The 20,007-nt window shown below is 44.4% G+C and overlaps 1 protein-coding gene across 1 annotated transcript in view; it reads left to right on the top strand.

Annotated features, from left to right (window-relative positions):
• Window positions 1-17,974, top strand: part of CD244 (CD244 molecule) — a gene marked incomplete at both ends in the record, with an annotated part of 35,950 nt that extends 17,976 nt beyond the window's left edge. Inside the window, 8 exons of the mRNA XM_079698088.1 lie at window positions 8,239-8,577; window positions 8,667-8,942; window positions 10,394-10,501; window positions 10,944-11,011; window positions 13,146-13,199; window positions 15,268-15,333; window positions 16,771-16,827; window positions 17,894-17,974. Of these exons, the coding sequence (XP_079554214.1) occupies window positions 8,239-8,577; window positions 8,667-8,942; window positions 10,394-10,501; window positions 10,944-11,011; window positions 13,146-13,199; window positions 15,268-15,333; window positions 16,771-16,827; window positions 17,894-17,974 (1,049 nt within the window). The remainder of the gene's footprint in view (window positions 1-8,238; window positions 8,578-8,666; window positions 8,943-10,393; window positions 10,502-10,943; window positions 11,012-13,145; window positions 13,200-15,267; window positions 15,334-16,770; window positions 16,828-17,893) is intronic.
• Between the last annotated feature and the right edge of the window lie 2,033 nt (window positions 17,975-20,007).

Here is a 20,007-nt window from a genome sequence, read left to right as displayed (position 1 = left end):
ACTCCTTTTTTACATTTTGTATTTTTATCAAGATATAACTTACAGTAATGTACAAAAAGTTTAAGTGAATAGCTTGATGAACTTTTATATGTGTATGTACATGTAACTACCACCCATCTCAAGATGTAAAACATTTCTAGCACCCCAATAGTCTTCTTTGTGTCCCCTCCTACTTGATAATCTCCTCAGAGTTAACCAATATTCTAACCTCTTACCAAAGATTTTTTTTTGGATTTTGAATTTCGTATAAGTAGAATCATTCACTATATACTTTTTGGTGTCTGGCTCCTTTATTAATAACCACGTCGATAAGATCCATCCACATTTTTGCTTGTAGAAGTAGTCTATTCTTCTTTTTTTAAAAATTAAATTAATTTATTTTTGGCTGCATTGGGTCTTCGTTGCTGAGTACGGGCTTTCCCTAGTTGGGCGAGTGGGGGCTGCTCTTCATTGCGGTACATGGGCTTCTCATTGTGGTGGCTTCTCTTGTTGCGGAGTACCGAATCTAGGTGTGCGGGCTTCAGTAGCTGTGGCATGCGGGCTCTAGAGCGCAGACTCCATAGTTGTGGCACATGGACTTAGTTACTCTGTGGCATGTGGGATCTTCACAGACCACGGATCAAACCCATGTCCCCCGCATTGGCAGGCAGATTCTTTTTTTTTTTTTTTTTTTTTTTTTTCGGTACGCGGGCCTCTCACGGTTGTGGCCTCTCCCGTTGCGGAGCACAGGCTCCGGACGCGCAGGCTCAGTGGCCATGGCTCACGGGCCCAGCCGCTCCGCGGCATGTGGGATCTTCCCGGACCGGGGCACGAAGCCGTGTCCTCTGCATCGGCAGGCGGACTCTCAACCACTGCACCACCAGGGAAGCCCGGCAGGCAGATTCTTAACCACTGCGCCATCAGGGAAGTCCCAGTTTATTCTTTTTCATTTCTATGTAACATTCAATTATATGAATATAACATGATTTATTTATTCATGTAATGATGACTGATATTTGGGTTGTTTCCCATTTTGAATTATTATGAATAAAGCCAATATGAACGTTCTTGTATATGTTATCTTGAGTATGTACAAATTCTCCTGGGTCATAGGGCATGTGTAACTTTAGTTTTAAAAAATATTGTCAGTTCTCCAAAGTGGCTGTACCAATTTACACTCCCATTAGCAATGAATCAGAGTCTCAGTTGTGCCTCATCCCTGTCAACACTTGGAATTTTTTTTTTTTTTTTTTTTTTTTTGCGGTACGCGGGCCTCTCACTGTTGTGGCCTCTCCCGTTGCGGAGCACAGGCTCCGGATGCGCAGGCTCAGCGGCCATGGCTCACGGGCCCAGCCGCTCCGCGGCATATGGGATCCTCCCAGACCGGGGCACGAACCCGTATCCCCTGCATCGGCAGGCGGACTCCCAACCACTGCGCCACCAGGGAGGCCCAACACTTGGAATTTTCAGTCTTTTAAATGTTAGCCATTTTGGTGGGGATATAGTAGAGTCTTATTGTTTTCTGATATCCAACAATGTTGGGGACATTTTTGCTGCTTGTTGGTTAACTGGGTATCATTTATTTGCCAAGTGCCTGTCCCAGTCTTCTGCCTTTTTTTTTTGGGTTGTCAGTTTATTTCTTACTGATTTTTAGGAATTCTTTATAGACAGGCATACCTCATTTTACTGAGCCACACTTTATTGCACTTTGCAGATACTGAGTTTCTTTACAAATTGAAGTTTTGTGGCAACCCTGTGTCACACAAATCTATTAGCTCCATTGTTCCAACAGCATTTGCTTACTTTGTGTCTCTTTGTCACATTTTGGTAATTCTCTCAATATTTCAAACTTTTTCATTATTATTATATTTGTTATGATGATCTGTGATCAGTGATCTTTGATGTCATTATTGCAATTGTTTTGGGGTGCCACAAACTGCAGCCATATAAGATGGTGAACTTAATCAATTGCTAAAATGACAACAAAGGATTCAGAATATTACATAAACTTAGTTGATGAAGCAGGAGCAGGGCTTGAAAGGATTAACTCCAATTTTGAAAGAAGTTCTACTGTGGTTAAAATGCTATTAAACGCCATTGCCTGTTACAGAGAAATCGTTTGTTAAAGGAAGAGTCAATCTATGTGGCAGAGGAGGCTCAAGTAAAGGGCAGAGCCTGACTTTCCTTTTCCAACCCACTACTCCCCATCTGGGCAGAGACTACTCCAATGTGTATGGTGTGAGGGTGTGCTCTAACTTCATTGATTTACATGTAGTTGTCCAACTTTCCCAGCACCACTTGCTGAAGAGACTGTCTTTTTCCCATTTTATATTCTTGCTTCCTTTGCTGATGATTAATTGACTGTAGGTGTGTGGGTTTATTTCTGGGCTCTCTATTCTGTTCCATTGATCTGTATGTCTGTTTTTGTGCCAATATCACACTGTTTTGACTATTGTAGCTTTGTAGTATTATCAGAAGTGTGGGAGGGTTATGCCTCCTGCTTTGTTCTTTTTCCTTTGTATTGCTTTGGCAATTCTGGGTCTTTTATGATTCCATACAAAATTTAGGATTATTTGTTCTAGTCCTGTGAAAAATATCATAGGTATTTTGATACAGATTGCATTAAATCTGTAGGTTGTTTTGAGTAGTATTGCCATTTTAACAATATTAATTCCTCCAATCCAAGAGTATGGGATATCTTTCCATTTCTTTGAATCATCTTTAATTTCCTTTATTAATGTATTATAGTTCTCAGCATATAAGTCTTTCACCTCCTTGGTCAGGTTTAATCCTAAATATTTTATTTATTTTTTTGGTGTGGTTTTAAAGGGTATGATTTTGTTACATTCCCTTTTTTATATTTCATTATTAATGTAAAGAAATGTAACTGATTTCTGTATGTTAATCCTGTATCCTTCTACCTTGCTGAATTCATCTATCAGTTCTAGTTGTTTTTGTGTGGAGTCTTTAGGGCTTTCTATATACAGTATTGTGTCACCTGCATATAATGACGATTTTACCTCGTCCCTTCCAATTTGGATAACTTTTATTTCTTTTTCTGATTGCTGTGGCTAGGATTTCCAATGCTATGTTGAATAGAAATGGTGAGAGTGGGCATCCTTGTCCTGTTCCAGATTTTAGCAGGAAGGATTTCAGCTTTTCACAATTGAGTATTATATTGGTTGTGGGTTTGTCATAAATGGCTTTAATTATGTTGAGATATGTTCCCTCTATACCCACTTTCGTAAGAGCTTTTTTAAAAATCATGAATGGATGTTGAATTTTGTCAAATGCTTTTCCTGTGTCTGTTGAGATAATCACGTGGTTTTGTCTTTCTCTTATGAATGTGGTGTATCACATTGATTGATTTATGTATGTTGAACCATCCTTGTGACCCTGGAATGAAATCAGCTTGACCATGGTGTATGACCCCTTTTATGTAATGTTGGACTCAGTTTGTTAATATTTTGTTAAGGATTTTTGCATCTATGTTCATTAAAGATATTCGCCTGTAATTTTCTTTTTTTGTGGTGTCTTTGTCTGGTTTCAGTGTCAGGATGATGATGGTTTCATAGAATGAATTTGGGAGGGTTCCCTCCTCTTAAATTTTTTTGGAATAGTTTGAGAAGGATAGGTATAAGTTCTTCTTGGTATGTTTGGTAGAATTCCTCAGTGAAGCTGTTCAGTCCTGGATTTTTGTTTGCAGAGAGTTTTGTTTTGTTTCATTTTAAAATTACAGATTCTATTTCACTCCCAGTGATCAGTCTGTTTAAATGATCTGTTTCTTCTTGACTCAGTTTTGGCAGGCTGTATGTTTCTACACACTTGTCCATTTCTTCCAGGTTGTCCAATTTGTTTGCATATAACTAAGTATTCTCATAATTTTTTTGTATTTTTTGTGGTATCCATGGTTAAAATTTCCCTCTTTCTTTTCTTATTTTGTTTATTTGGGTCCTCTCTCTTTTCTTCTTGGTGACTTGGCTAGAGTTTTGTTGATTTTGTTTACCTTTTCAAAAAATTAGCTCTTGGACTTATTGATCTTTTCTATTGTTTTTTTGATCTCTATTTTATTTATTTCCTCTCTGATTTTCATTATTTTCTTCCTTATGTTGACTTCAGGTTTTGTTTTTTCTTCTATAATTCTTTTAGGTGGTAGTTTAAGATTTTTCTTGTTTTTTGAAGCAGGCCTGTATTGCTATGAACTTCTCTCTTAGAACTGCTTTTGCTGCATCTCATAGATTTTGTAAGGTTGTGCTTTCATTTTTCTTTGTCTACAGGTATTTTCTCATTTCTTCTTTGATTTCACTTTTGACCCAGTGTTTTTTTTTTTTTTTTTTTTTTTTTTTTTTTTGCGGTACGCGGGCCTCTCACTGTTGTGGCCTCTCCCGTTGTGGACTCTCCTGTTGTGGAGCATGGACTCCGGACGCGCAGGCTCAGTGGCCATGGCTCACGGGCCCAGCTGCTCCGTGGCATGTGGGATCTTCCCAGACTGGGGCACGAACCCATGTCCCCTGCATCAGCAGGCGGACTCTCAACCACTGTGCCACCAGGGAAGCCCTGACCCAGTGGTTTTTTAAGAGCATGTTTTTTAGTCTCCATATGTTTGTTCTTTTCCCGTTTTTCTTTCTGTGGTTGATTTCTAGTTTCATATTGTTGTGGTCAGAAAAGTTCTCAGTTGAGTTCATTTTTCAGTTATTTTATATTTTATTCCTACAATTTTCATTTGGTTCTCAAAAAATTCATTTTTTCAGGTAACTATTGCTGCATAATGAAGCACCTCCAAACTTAGTAGTTTAAAACAACAACCACTTATTTAGTCAATGATTCTGCTAGTTGGCAATTTGGGCGGGGCTTAGCTGGGTCATTATTTTCATTTCAGCTTGCACCATTTATGCATATATGGTCAGCTGCCAGATTGACTGGGGATGGCTGATCTAAGAAGGCCTCAGTTTGCTGCATGTGATCTCTCATCCTCCAGGAGGCTATCTGAGTCTTGTTTATATGTCAGCTAGACAACATGCCAAGAGAACACGTAGAGGCACATTCCAAGAGGCATGTGCAAGGCCTCTTCAGATCTAGACTTAGAACTGGCACAACATCATTTTTACTGCATTCTGTTCAGAAAGTCAGCCCAGTTTCAAGAGGTGGGAAAGTGAACTCTATCTCTTAATGATGGAAGGAGCTGCAAAGTCACATTTCAGGGAGCATGGCCATTTTGCTTTCTATCACACTAGTTCTCTGCTGTAATTCTCAAACCTATTTTATTTCCTTGAACATGTTAAACAAAATTACTTTAAAGTTTATGGCTGATAACACTATTAACTAGATGTCCCTTGGATTTATTTCTATTTTTTCTTTTGGTTTTTGGACATGTTTCCTCTTCTTATGCCTGTTTATTTCTCTATTTCATTTTGGACACTGTTGTATGAAAAATTTTAGAAATAGTTTAGTGTGCTGGTTTTTGTTATTTTCCTCCAGGAATAATTTATATTTGCCTCTAGTCAGATTAGAAATACTAGAGATATTAGATAATGTTAATCCAATTCAGGGTTGGAATTGTTCAAAACTGGGCTTCAATCTCTGTGAGAGCTGGCCTATTTCTTTTCTTTTCTTTTTTATTAACTTTTTGGCTGCGTTGGGTCTTTGTCGCGGTACATGGGCTTTCTCTAATTAAGGAGAGCTGGGGGCTACTCTTCATTGGGGTGCATGGGCTTCTCATTGCGGTGGCTTCTCTCCTTGTGGAGCATGGGCTCTAGGTGCGCAGGCTTCAGTAGTTGTGATGCACAGGCTCACTAGTTGTGGCTTGCGGGCTCTTGAGTGCAGGCTCAGTAGTTATGACACATAGGCTTAGTTGCTCCATGACATGTGGGATCTTCATGGACCAGGGATTGAGCCGGTGTCCCCTGCATTGGCAGGCAGATTCTTTTTTTAAAAAAAAAATAATTAATTAATTTTTGGCTGTGTTGGATCTTTGTTGCTGCGTGTGGGCTTTCTCTAGTTGTGGCGAGGGGGGGCTGCTCTTCGTTGCGGTGTGCGGGCTTCTCATTGCGATGGCTTCTCTTGTTGTGGAGCATAGGCTCTAGGGTGAGCAGGCTTTAGTAGTTGTGGCACGCAGGCTCAGTAGTTGTGGCACGTGGGCTCTAGAGTGCAGGCTCAGTAATTGTGGCGCACAGGCTTAGTTGCTCTGCAGCATGTGGGATCTTCCAGGACGAGGGCTTGAACTCGTGTCCCCTGCATTGGCAGGCAGATTCTTAACCACTGTGCCACCAGGGAAGTCCTTGGCCTATTTCTTGTTCACCCTTACTCTTAGTGTGTAGACCTTTATGGTACCAACCCCAAATCTGCTGGATATTAGGTATACCCACTTCCTATCAAGAGGTTCCTGAACTCCATGTTCTCTTAGTTCCTTGAGCTTATTGTAAGCTCTGCTTAGCTTCTCAGCATTTCAGCTGCTTTTTATGGACTCAGAAGATGCCTCCAAGGAGCAGTAGTCAAAAATTCTGGTTTCACCTCTCTGAGTTTCCTTCTTCCAGATCTTGGCCCTATAACTTTATACTGCTTTATTAGCTCTCTGATGCCATTAACAACATGCTTTTATACTTTGCCAGTTTTTTCTAGTTATTCTCAGTGGGAGCATTGGTTAGCATGTCTTAATCTGGCCTTCCATGATCAGAATTAGAATTCTTTAGATGATTATGTATCTCAACCTTAAATGTATGCTGTGGAATGAAAGCATGTTCTATTTCCAGATCACAAATTCTCTGGAGTCAGGAACCATATCTTATACATGAAGATGCCCTGCCTTTTCAGGGCCCTCATTACAGGGGGGACTCAGTAAAGACTGAATAATTGGTGATGACAGTTCATGTCCTTTTTTTAGGTTTAGTAATTATTTTTCTGTTCACCTTTGTTCTCAACATCTTTAGGTAGTGCTAGGACCTCAAGAGACAAAGTCACAGAGATGTATATCACAGTCTCTGCTTTTGGCTTGGTAATAAGCAGAGCCAGTCCAAATCGTGGGAATATGAATAGGAACCTCATGTGTTTTACTCTTAGGAGTGTCAAATCAGAGGAACATATTATATTAACCAGATAGTAATTACGAGTCCTTTAATTATTTACTTAGTCTCTTGAGAAAATGCTGAAATGAAGGTATGGTTAGGAGTGAGTGTATTTATAATGCATGTGGACATCTAAAGATCTCTCTCCATCGTTCTCTTCTCAATGTCCTCCATTTTAACAGATCTGTTTGTATAACTATCTCCTTCTTCTACTCTCTCCTCCAAATTCTCCCTGACCCTTTTCAACCCGCCCAGACAGACCTTTTTATTTCCAGCATCCACTGGGCCATGCCACATAGCTTCCCTGCCAAAAATGGCCACAGATATTTCCACTTGTTTTCATTGATTGCACTGGGGTACTCTAGGGTAGACAATGACAAGCAGCTCTATGTCACATTCTCACGGTCATTAGCCCCCATTAGAGGGACGTGCTAGGATATGCCTTGGTAATATAGTTTTATTTTTCTCTATTTGTTTTCTATGGAGCGATCCTGTGGATACTTTCTAGTAACTAAAAAATTGACAAACACTAATGAATAAAGACCACAATCCTATGTGCAAAGTGCTACAAGAAAGGATTATGAATCCAGTTCTATGAGTATGGAGGACAGAGGAGGGAGCCATTAGTTCAACTTGGAGGGTTAGTCTTATTAGGTCTGGCCATTAAGAATTTCCAGCAGTCACTGATGGCCACTGTTGGTTGCCTCAGCACTGCAGGGTAGGAGTGACATCATATATGATATTTATAACATTGTGGTTAAGAATTCGTCCTCTAATGCCAAATTGACTGGATTTTAAGCTCATCTTTCTCACTGTGTAACTTGGGCCAGTTACTTTTAAGTTCTTTCTAACTCAGTTTCCTAACCTGTAAAATGGGGATAAGACTCTTTTAGGATCATTGTAAAGTGAAATAGTAAAAATATGTAAAGTGTTTAAAACCTGTTTGTCCCATAATAAGAACTCAGGAGACTTTAGCTATTATTACTGGTTTGTGGGCCCTTCAGACTCAGGCACAGAGCATGGAGGTAGGGGAGGCAGATAAGGGAGATACACTTTCAGGTTCTCTTAGACTTTGGGCTCCTCATATGCATTTCCATCTTCTTGGTTTAAGGGAGGTCACATCCAACAACCCACAATGCTCAGGCTTGAAACTCTTCTTTCCACCTCCAGCTTGTGTTCTCTTTCCTATAATCCCTAGGTTCTGCTGATACTGTGGTTGGAATCTCCGGAGAGTCTGTCTGGTTACGGCCCCCCAGCATACAGATAAGGACATACTCTGTTATATGGAAGATGCAGCCATACTCAAATTCAAGATGTTATTTGATACACTCTTGGAAGAATGTTTCCAGCCAGAGCGATGTAGGGAAGAGTTTGAATTGGACTTCAAATCATTTCAAAAATAGACTGAGCTTTATAAGCGAAAACTTAACTCTTCTCATCATGGCAGTTCGGCAGCAGGACAGTGGCCTCTACCTCCTGGAGGTCACTGAAGACACTGGGAAGGTTTGGAGACATAAGTTCCAGGTTTCTGTATTTGGTGAGTCCTCAGGACAGCTCATGTTACACCTCTGACTCCTGCAGGGCTTGTATTTCCAGCAGCTTTCTGATCAGAATCTCTGCTTCCAGATCGTGTTGAGAAGCCCCAGCTGGTGGAGAGATGGAAGTTCCTGGACAGGGGGATATGCCAAGTGACTCTGTCCTGCTCAGTCTCCAGAGGTGGTGATGTGAGCTATGCTTGGTATAAAGGGACTGAGCTGATTCAGACACCCAGGAACCTCACCAAACTGGAGGAGCAGATTGATGTCAGTGGTTTGCACACATACACCTGCAATGTCAGCAACCCTGTCAGCTGGGCAAACCACAGCCTCCAACTCACACAGGGCTGTCTGAATGCCCACCCGAGTAAGTGGAACACTTTGCGCTGTAACAGGGGCTGAAGGTGTGGGACCCCACAGCCTGGCTCATGTGCAAAGGAGACTTGACTCTGAGATCCCTTGGCTGCCTCCCCCAGGGCTTTGCAGTCCTTCCCCAGGGAGGTCCTGGCCTCTAGGCACACAGTTTCCATAAAGTCAGGGCTGTCTTTGTCTGGGAAGAATTTTGTCCCAATAAAGAATCTCCTTCTGGGAGATGCGCATTTCTGCTTTATGTAGGGAATGCTAGTTGTTTGGTGAGTCGCAGCCCTGCCATGATGCTGATCATTACTTTCTTTCTCTGAGAGACTGATGGAGATCTACTTTCTCCTCCTGAGTGATAACTCCCCCAAACCATATAGCTCCCCAAGAGGTAACTATGCTGTACACAGTATTCTGGGTCATAGGGTCATCAGGATGACCTTGGGGGTAGCTAGAAGAGTTCTTGGGGTTTTTTTTTGCTTATGCTCATCCTAAGAGTTACCCCGAGTTAAGTTTACACCACTATTGATTAGATAAACAAAGAATTACTGTGCCATCAGCATGGGCATGACAGGAAAATACAACCCACAGTTCCCATACTTAAGGAACTTATAATCAAATGGGGCAATAAACTAAGCATTCATGGGCAAAAAAGAAACAAACAAGCTGAAGTAATGTGGAGTGACAAGGACACTGGAGTTTGGGTCATGCCAGCCATGGCTTCATCATTCACTACATCTGTGAACTCAGGCTGACGCATTACCTCTCTGAGCCTCAATTTTTCTTTTGGGTAAAATGGGAATGATAATAATAAGTACCTCACAGGATTGTTGTTAAGGTTAAATGATATAATGTTTGTAAAGAGCCTAGTCAGCTGGCATCTGGAACTTTAATTCATTACCCTTCTCCCCATGTTGGCTGGGTTATATAAGAGGCTACACGTGTGACACAAATGTTAAAGTTTGAATGAAGAAGAGCAGTGAAAGCAAGAATAGCAGAAGGTGAAATGGAAGACTTGCCTGGCACATAGTACGTGTGCAACAAATGTTTGTTGAGTTAAAAACAAACGAGTGAATGGATTAACATTTGCTGTGCCAGATGTTTTACATATATTAGACTCCATAATTAACCCCCATGTGTAGATAACGTTATCTCCTTTCTGTAAGTGACAAAACAGAGGCTCAGAGAGTTTAATTAAGGAAGTTGCCCAAGGGCACAGAGGTTATAGAATTAGAATTGAGCCTGGCCTCTGAGACACTAATACCCAGGCTCTTAACATCACTCAGGGGAGGTCAGCCAATTGAGAAGAGAGATGACTTTGATGGTGAATTCACAGGGTGCGAGGAGACCAGCCATTTGAGAGAGGAGTGTGGATTTTGAGACAGTCCCTGCAGCAGACAGGTGGGAAGGGAGAACAGAGAGGGCTTAGCACTCAGGCCTGGTGCCTTCCATATCCCTCAGATTTCATCTTTCTGACCACTTTGATGAGCATCATGATTCTCCTAACGGCATTGTTCCTGGGCACCCTCACCTGCTTCTATGTGTGGAGGCGGAAGAGGAAGCAGTCACGTAAGTGGAGGGTCCCTAGGAGGAATGTTGCCTGATTTGACATCCCCAGTGGCATGTACCTGGGAGCACAGTACCTGCTTTTTCCTTGGGGGCATTGAGGTATGTGTGTGTGTGCTTGGGGGCGGGGAAGCAGTGGCTGCTGGGCCCTCTCTCCCAGGTCACGCCTTTTGGAGTGGCTGCTGGATGTTTACAGTCTGATCCCCAATGTGCAGATTTACCTGCACTCTGCCTGGCCTGACGGAATAGGTATGTCAGGGCAGGTTGCTGCCACTGCATTTCGGGTATCCTAGGAAGAGCACTAATCTGCCTCCTTTCTAGAACTTTTCTCAAGGTCTTGGTCATCTGGGATGGAGGGAGGACTGCCAGAAGCAGAAGCCTGGACAGGATGCCCTCTGGAGGTCTCTGCAGCTCTTTTCTTTGCTTCTTTGCTTTCCTCTCACAGAGACCAGACCAGAGGAATTTCTGACGATCTATGAAGATGTCAACAACGTGCAAACCAGGAGAAATCAAGTATGGCACCCTAGGGGCTGTGGTTTCTCTCAGCTAGTCTGGGAGATGCACTTGGGAGGATGACCATCCAGAGCAGGGGGAAAGAGGACCAGACAATTGTCCTCAGTCCTCCCCATCTATCTTTTCTCCAACAGCCTCCTAGCTCTGGCCATGGAGGAAAAGAGGAAAACAAGGGGGCCGGGGTGCAGAAAAAATGAAGGAGGCAGAAGGGGCATCTTGGTGCAGCATTGCACCTGTTGGGGAGGGATGACCCCCTGGTGTCCTCATTTCTGTCCTGTCTTACCAGCCAGGCTCAGCCCCATGAAGAGTCCAACCTTCTTGTATTTTGTGTCTGACCACAAATTCTCGTGTCCCTGCAAGTCCGAGTTTACTTTTGCGGGTCCCTTGATCGTTGCCCAGGCTGAGAAGGAGGCCAGCCTGAGCAGCCAAAGCACAGCAGTTTCACAGCTGGCTCAGTGGTCTGTGCTCACAATGCTTTGGGAGGAAGAGGCCCGAGTCTGGCTGAGGTGCTAGAGAGAGTAACCAGGTTAGCACAAAGGTTAGTTCCTCTGCGAACCTCTCTGGCCAGTCAGTCTCTGCAGGTAGTGGCCAAGTCTGCCTGTCATCCAGGGGTGTCGAAGAGGAGGAAACTGCAGGGGGCTGCAGGGGCCCTCCTGCTGTTCTGCCCCTGAGCAGGGCAGGATGTGTGACAGGCCTCGGGGAAAGGCAGTGCCCAGCTGAACTGCCAGGTGGGAAGGGAGATGGGTGGGGGGAGGAAGGGCCCTCTTCCCACCCCCATTCTTGGTGCTTCACCTGCAGGGGCGAGGCAGGAAGTCACAGCAGTGGGACTCTTCCTTGTCACAGGTGTGAGGCCCTGTGAGACCTCATAGAACAGAGAAGCAGCTTCCCAAAGGTCTGGGCTCAGTGGGAATTAGGAATCAGTGTGGCTCCCCTGGCCTGTTTCCTTGCCCCACCCATGGAATATTGGGGCATGAAAAACAAAAGGAGACTTTGTTTCTCCCATCATTACTGGATGCTGGTACAAATTCCTGAGAGCAAGTGCATCTTCCTACAGCCACGGATGCCCAAATGCTCAGTAAAAATAACCTTTCTTCCCCAACAAAATGAAGGTGACTTTAGATTAAGTAGATGGAGGAGAAGACAAAGGAAAATAACTACTCAGAGTAAAAGAGACCTCTTGGAGATTCAGGTCTGTTACTCTGCATCTGACTCAGGGCTTCCTCCCTCCGTGGCCACATCTCTCCACGGCCTGTCCCTACTGTCCCCAAGGTTCTGCTTGAAGGCCTAAATCTCAAACTTCACGTGGTCTCGCTTTGGGCCCCAGCTTTGACCTTTCTGGAGACACTTCACTCAGGTCTGGGCAGAAGAGAAAAGCACAAACTCCTGTTTCTTGCCAGATGCCAGCGACTCCAGCCTCCACGGACGGCTGATGTTTCTCTGCTCCTCTTAGCGTCTTCCTGCTTCTGGGGAATTCAGCTTCTTCCTTGTCTAATGGACTCTAATGGTCTCCATGGGCTCTCCCCCAGAGCCCAGCCTGGCAGTCTGTGTTTGGGGTCGAGCAGCATGAAATGCCTCCAGCCCCAGTCTCCCGTGGGGCAGGACTGAAGAGAGAAGCAGGAGGGGTGTGTGCTCCCTGCCTTTGGCCTTGCTCCAGGGCTCCACCCAGTACCACAGCTGCTCAGAGGCTGGCTTGAGGCCAAAGGCAAGCTGGCCACCAAAGCTGGATCTAGAGAGGGGGCTTTAGAACATTTAGAGTCCCTGAATTTGTGTCCTTATAGGTAAAGCTCAGATTAGAGCCCCACCCAAAGCTCTGCCCATTATCAGTAGTTATGTGGCAAATTTTGTCAGAAAGTCAGCAAAGGCAAGTTTCTAAGTTACCAAAGTAAAGCAAGTGACAGGAGACCCTCGATGCAATTCTTTCACACTTGGGAGGTTCCTCACTTCTGACACTAACTGCTGCACGGTGAGTCGCTCCTATGGTCTCTCCCTATCCTGAGATGCTCAAAGAACACCTCCCTCCCAGATTCCTGGGAGTGCCTCTTCTTATGCTGTTTCTCCCCTACTCGATCCAAATTCAGACAGACACAGCTGTCTGCTCACGTTACCATATGTCCTTTTACTATCTCTTGTGCAGGAGCAGAATTCCCCTGGAGAACGGAGCACCATCTACGCCATCGTCCAGCCCCAGGTACCACTCTGGTTTCTCGAATCCATTCTGTACCTGTCCATGGGGTTTCCTAATGCCCCCTAGACACTCACACCCTTGAATGGCAGAGTAAGACCTTGGTGCTCCTGGAGTCCGGAAGACAGCTTGGCCTCAGCTGCATTAAGTTGTTTGTAAAGATGAGTGTGATTCTGGAATGTCTCGACAGCTGAACAGAGCTGGAAAGTCTGATGCAGACATTCTTTTCTCTTCCATGCCTGGTAGCAAGTGTGGTCCAGATAAAGTCAGTGGGAGGAGGAAACTTGTCAGGGGACTCAACTTGTTTTCCCTGCCTGTTGCTTCCAATACTTGGGGACCTTGTACTTTTTATTCCTGCCCTTGATTATACCTGCTTTCAGGAGAGAATGCGTCTGTGTTGTTCTCTTTTATCTAATTATGACTTAACAATAGCATTTATTAAGCACTTAACATGTCTATTTTCTTATTGAATGTCACAAAACAACCTCATGAAGTAGGTCTAATAAAAACCCCATTTCGGGGACTTCCCTGGTGGAGTAGTGGTTACGAATCCACCTGCCAATGCAGGGGACACGGGTTCGAGCCCTGGTCCAGGAAGATCCCACATGCCGCGGAGCAACTAAGCCCGTGCACCACAACTATTGAGCCTGCATGCCACAACTACTGAAGCCAGTGCACCTAGAACCCATGCTCCACAACAAGAGAAGCCACTGCAACGAGAAGTCCGTGCACCACAACGAAGAGTAGCTCCCGCTCGCCACAACTAGAGAAAGGCTGTGCGCAGCAACAAAGACCCAAAAAGCCAAAAATAAATAAATTGAAAAAAAACCCATTTCTTGGATGAAGAAACAAACTCAGAGGTTAGCTAACGTGCTCAAGGCCACATAGCTGTGTTGCGGCAAAGCTGAGCCAAATGGTTTCCGAGTCTTCACTCCACCTCTACCTACTTCATCTCTAACATTCTGGGACTGTGGAAATTCACCCGTAAACTGGAGAAGGAGCCTGTAATATTGACTGCTAAAATGACTGTATTGATAACCCAGATTGCTGAGGCATCTCTCTCAAAGGAAACACTGCCCCCTGGTGGCCAGTAATGTTAATTTCTGATAAAAATGACATTATTTTACCTATTTATTTTTTAAAGAATTAAAGACTTGAAGCAGCAACCTCTTCAGCTCGGTGGCTAGGCTGCAGGGCAAAGAAAACTCTTGGGGAATGGTGATAAGCTTCAGAGGAAGATCAAGAAAAGAGGGAAGAGGAGAAAGGGAAGGGGAAGAGGAGAAGGGAAGGCAATGGAGGGGAGAGGAAGAGAGGAGAGAAATGGAAGAGAGGGAGGAAAGGAGGAAGGAAGGTGCCCGACCCCTCAGAGCCACTCTGGAATTCCCAAGCTGAGTGTTGCCTACTTCTACTCCCCTTAAGATAATGTGATTCACTGATAATGGGTCAAAGTCAAAGAGAGATGTAAGGGCCATTGATATCTGGCAGTTTTCTGGCTTTAGTCACATTGAATTCCAACAAGAGGAATTTAAATAAATGCAAGGAAGAAATCCTCTTAGACTGAGATGATGGTGAGAATGAGATTTCTCCTCTGGAGCATCTTAAAAAGAGGATGGTTACCTGCCTTTGAGGACACCTGGCTCAGGTCCAGAGACAGAAGGCATGATGTCAAAGGGAGGCACCGAGGTGTTGAGGAAAGAACCTTGGAGAGTCTGAGGTTTAGATCCTTCTTCTACTGTGAGCACACTCTCTGACTTGGGCTATTTACCCTTTTGGAGTCTCATCTGTAGAATGGGGCAAATTATGATTATTCCTATTTTGTAGGAGTGTTATAAGGGTTAGGGGAGAATGCGTATACAGAGTAAGCACTCAAAAAATAGCAGCTATCTTTAATAACAGAGCAGGACTAGCTTTCACGTTGTCTGACCTCCCAACTAGTCCAGGATTCTTTTCACTAACACTTAAACCTGCTGTCTGGGCAAGGTTGAAGGGGAGGAATGGAAGAGAGAGATGCCTGCCTCGCCAGGGTTGTGTTGGATCTCTGCTTCTGAAATGGTTTTATTTCTCTTTTCTTTAGTCTTCTGCTTCCACATCACAAGATAATGCACATTCATTGTATTCATTAGTACAGTCTTCCTGGAAGGTAAGTCTCCTCCACAGGGTGCTTTTTATGCAGATATGTATTTTGCCTGTGCATATGCAGGCATGTGTTTGCAGAGGGTGTGTGTGTGTGTGTGTGTGTGTGTGTGTGTACTTCTGAGTGAGTTGTCTTCCACTGTGTGTATCTGAGTAGTTTGTGTTAAATGACTGTGTTTAAATGTAAATGGGTCATCTAGAAATGCCTTTCTGGTTCTGTCTGGAGAAAAAGAACAGCTCTGAGATTAGGAGAAGAGTGCGTTCTATAGGAGTTTCTGTGGGAGGCGGAGGACTGTCAAGGACAGAAAGGAGGTGCTTTGTGCAGAAGGACCACAGCGTCCTAATTAGACCAACTGAGGCTATGGTGGGAGATAATGGAGTCATTTCCAAGGCAGGGGCATATAACCTGGAACTGGAGGAGTAGACTGGACCTAGAGAGAACCAGTGTTGACTTTCAGAGAATCAGACAAAGGCTCTGGCCACTCACCTGCTGGTGGAGGTCTCCAGACCGAGGCAGCCCATCACGGTCTCCTTGAATCCTGCTCCAAGCTGAGCTCACAGTTGTTACATGTGCCTGGGACCACAAAGTGGGACAACCTAGTGCCCATGGTCATATTTCCACCTTGGGGGGTGGGGGGGTGGGTGGGAAGAATGTTAATTCCAAGGCTGGAGCCACAGTATGAAGCCAAAACCTTACCATGATAGCATGGGAAGTTTGGAGCCTGCCAAACTGTGGGAGTGTTGAGTTCATGTGTGTCAGGGATCCTGTGTTTGTGTCAAATGGGGGAGAGGTTTGGGAAGATTTTTAGACTTTTCACTCACTCTCCTTCTAATAAGTCATTAAATCAACTTGGATTCTACCATGAGAGGTATTTATATTTAAATTATACACTAGAGTTTATGGACATATAGATGGTCCCAGGCACCATGATCACATACTTTTGTATTAGGTTATGAAGGCTCTGTATACTACTGAAAGTGCTTCTGAGTTCCTGCACTGTCTCCAGTGTTTCACCATGTTCAGGGTATGTGCTAGGATTGGTATTTATGTATGTACCAGAATTGTTTACACTAAGGTGTGTATGTATGCTATGTGTTGAAAAGATACACAGTTTGAGGCAGTATTTGTATTAGGTTTGTCTGAAGGGGGTATGTGTGTGTGCTGGGGATGTGTGTATGTGTAGATTTTAGGGGTATGTGGGTGTGGGATGCTAAAGTCTTTTGGTTCAGAAATGTCATATCATAGGCAAGTATGTACTGTGCCTTCTTTGGAAACCGTAAACACCATTGTTTACTCCTGGGGTAGGAAATTCTATTCATTTCTGGCTGGGGATACTTCAGGGACTTTCTGGACCCTGAGTCTCCTTTGGGACCTCTCACATCAGTTAGGAGTGGGACATTTCTTAACTTGAAGTTAAGCACTCTTTACCCTCTGAATTTCTAGTCTGGATCCAAGAAGACGAACCGCAACACTTCCTTCAATAAAACTATCTATGAAGAGGTAAGGAACTCCTCTGAATGGGTTTAGTGCTCATAGCATAGCCCTGAAGTCATACACGTGTGAAAAGTCATCCATAGAGTCTCAGGGTTGTAGGGATTTTAGGGATCTTCTAATCCAAATCTTCATTTTAGAGATGAAGAAACTGAGGTTCAAGGAGAGTGATGGTCTAACCCAAGATCATATCCTATTTTGGAGTTTGACTCCTGTTGGGGAGATAGAGTTTTAAATTAAGGCTATCCCCAGGCTAGCTTCCCAGCTGTGTGCCACACACTGGACATCTCTCCTTTCCACGGGTACCTGTGTGTTGGGGAATGGGGAGCAGAGAAGGGAGGATACATGAATTTAAATGATTTTCCCATTAGTAAGTAATTGGGAATCATTCCAGGACATAGGTGATCTTCAGCTGCTGCTGGGATGGACACTGCACAAAAGAGACCAGCGAGCCCGGTGGCCGAAATGATTCCCATCAGGCCATTTAGGGAATGGAAAGTAGGGACTCAACGTTTATTGGAGGTTTATTGCACATATATATTAGCCTGCCAGTGACGTCATGTGAACTAACTTATTTAATCCTCACAGAATACTATGAGGTAGTATAATTATACTTCCCATTTATACCCAGAGAATTTAGAGCATGGAGAGCACCCCACCCATCAGCCTCATTTAACACCTGAGCTTCCACCTGTGGCCTGATAAAGATGTTGCCCCTGGTCACAAGGGAGAGGGTAGATGGGTGCCTGCTGGAATTTCTGGCACTTGAGCTGCGGCCCTACATTAAAGCCAGCTGGACAGGCCAGGCTTGTAAAGGACACCATGTGGGCCAAGGCAATCTAGGTGGGTCACGAAGAGGGGTGGTGTGGTTAAAAAGCACTAGAAATGGAGCCAGAAGAACTGGATTCAAGCCCCTCCTTTACTTCTTACTAGTAGTTGACCCTGAATTATTTGTCTTACCCATCTGAGCTTCCTTTTCTTATGAATTATGAATTGGGATAATAATTCATAGCCCACAGGGTTGTTATAAGGATCTCTTAGTGGGAGGGTCTGAAGTTCTCCTTTTCTTCTGCAGGTGGGAAAGAGAGCATCCAAAGCTGAGAACCCTGCTCGGCTGAGCCGCAAGGAGCTGGAGAACTTCTGTATACATTCCTAGTTGCCTGTTCTCACCTTTCTAACAGTCCAGCTTCTGTCACAATGGATGACACCACATGACTCTCTGCAGAGCGGTTCCTAGTCTGGAGAGGATATGAGAGTTTGTGCATGGTCTATATTTTGTTTTGAAAATGATTGCTAACAACCATTATAGGAGCAAGGCTGTTAAATACTATCTCAACTCACAGACTGGACAAGAATGAGTAGAGATATTGGGTAGTTTCCAAAAACGGACTCAGCAATCCAAGTACTGGTAATCTTTCAAGTGCTATGTAAATGTATGGTGGTGTTATTATTAGCATTGATTCCCTTCCTCTGGTTTTCTAATCTATGACTTGTCTTCCCTCCTCCCTAATCAGGGATGACCACGTTTTTAGACCCTTCCCTTGCCCAGGCCCATCTTCCAAAGAAGAAGGAAAGATAATGGGGATACAGAGGAAAAGAAACAGCCCCCTCTGTGGGGGTGGAATAACTAGCTGTAAGCCAGCTGGCAGGTTATCCAAGGAGGCCATGCCTGGGCTTTGGTCACAAAAGGGTGTAGGCAGGAGCGAGGGTAGATGGTGCAAAGCAAGCCCATCTCTGAGTGGAAAAATCACCCAGAGCCCATGCCATCCTGATAACCTGGCAGTGGGACCAGCTTTGTCTACAGAACGAGGTTTGACTTACAAAAACACATTATTAGACATCTATTTTGGCCTCTTCACAGTTAGAAACAATATTGTATTTAAGTTCTGAGTCCTGATGTTCCCCATGGCACATGCTGGAGGGAGGGCTCAGACAGCTGAGCAGTTGGGAATCAGGCACCTTGCTGGGCGCCCCCTGAGTCTTCAGGCCAGACCCTTCCACAAGGCTGTGGAGAGCAGGCTGAGACTCTGGCCGAGCCCAGGAAAGGGTAAGCTGGAAGAGGGCCTATTCAGGGACCCCCAACAGGTGACATTGCATGGAGCCTTGTTCATCAGTTGCCCCACTCTGTATTTAAGGTATGAATTTAATATAGAACTGTGTTGTTATTTAGAGGCAGTCTAAATTTCTTTCCTGAATTAAATGTCTGGTCTCCTCTCTATTCTGTACTTTTCTTCTCTATAGCAGCCAAAGGGCACTCGTGGGCCATCACTAAACACGTCTGTTCAACTCCTGCTGGAGAGGAGTCTGGTTTCCTGGTAAGCTGTCAGTGTCTCCCAGCCTGTGTTCACACTGGAACCACAGATTCCAGGGTCCCCAGATCCCAGGGCCACTTAGTCTTGGGGGATAAGCCACTTGCTTATGCCCCACCTGATCTCTCTCCCCTGCAGGTGTGTGGTTGGCCAGGCTAGCTTCTTCCTGGAGACAAGTGTGGACAGACCACATCCTGGAGAAAGTGTCAAGGGTAAAACTTGGAAAATATATGCAAAAGGAAGGTGGGGAGGAGCCGAGGCACCTATTAGGAGCTGAGCTGCTCAGTCAAGGAGTTTGATGAGAAGAGGGAGTGGGAAATGATAGGGGTCACAGCAGGTCAGATGAACACCAGAGGTGTGGACCGTTGCCTGCTGCTGGCCTTTCACATGTCCTGAGTTGCATAGCTATTGAACTGGCCAGATTTGTTTAAGGAGCAGAAGAGATCCTATGGGTCCAAGACCTTTTGGGATGCTCTATTCTGGAGTGTAATAATGTACATCATTTATCATCTTACATGTCTTTGTTGAGCTTCTGTGATAAAGCCTTACAAAGATAATTATCCATGCAATGACCAGCCAATGAGCAAAGCAGTAATTAAGCTCCTGCTGTGTAGGAAGCACTGCCTGGCTCCCTGGGAGTACTCACTTCAGGCCACAGAAGTCATACTGACCCCATGGACCATGTGCAGGGGCGCATGACAGCACAAGCACAGTATTCAAAAACATAAACAGGATGCAAAGCACATGTAACGCAAGTGGACACGAGAGTATCATGAATGTAAGTCAAGGGCAGTGTAACTTACAGACAGGGGGACAGGGCTGAGGCCACAGTTTGGGGGAGAAGAGAGATATTATGGCTGTTTTGCATCCAGACCTGACA

The sequence above is a fragment of the Hyperoodon ampullatus genome, assembly GCF_949752795.1.
Source record: "Hyperoodon ampullatus genome assembly, chromosome: 2".
NCBI lineage: Eukaryota > Metazoa > Chordata > Mammalia > Artiodactyla > Ziphiidae > Hyperoodon > Hyperoodon ampullatus.
The sequence above is the reverse complement of the archived record's forward strand: the minus strand, read 5'-3'. Positions and strand labels throughout refer to the sequence as shown.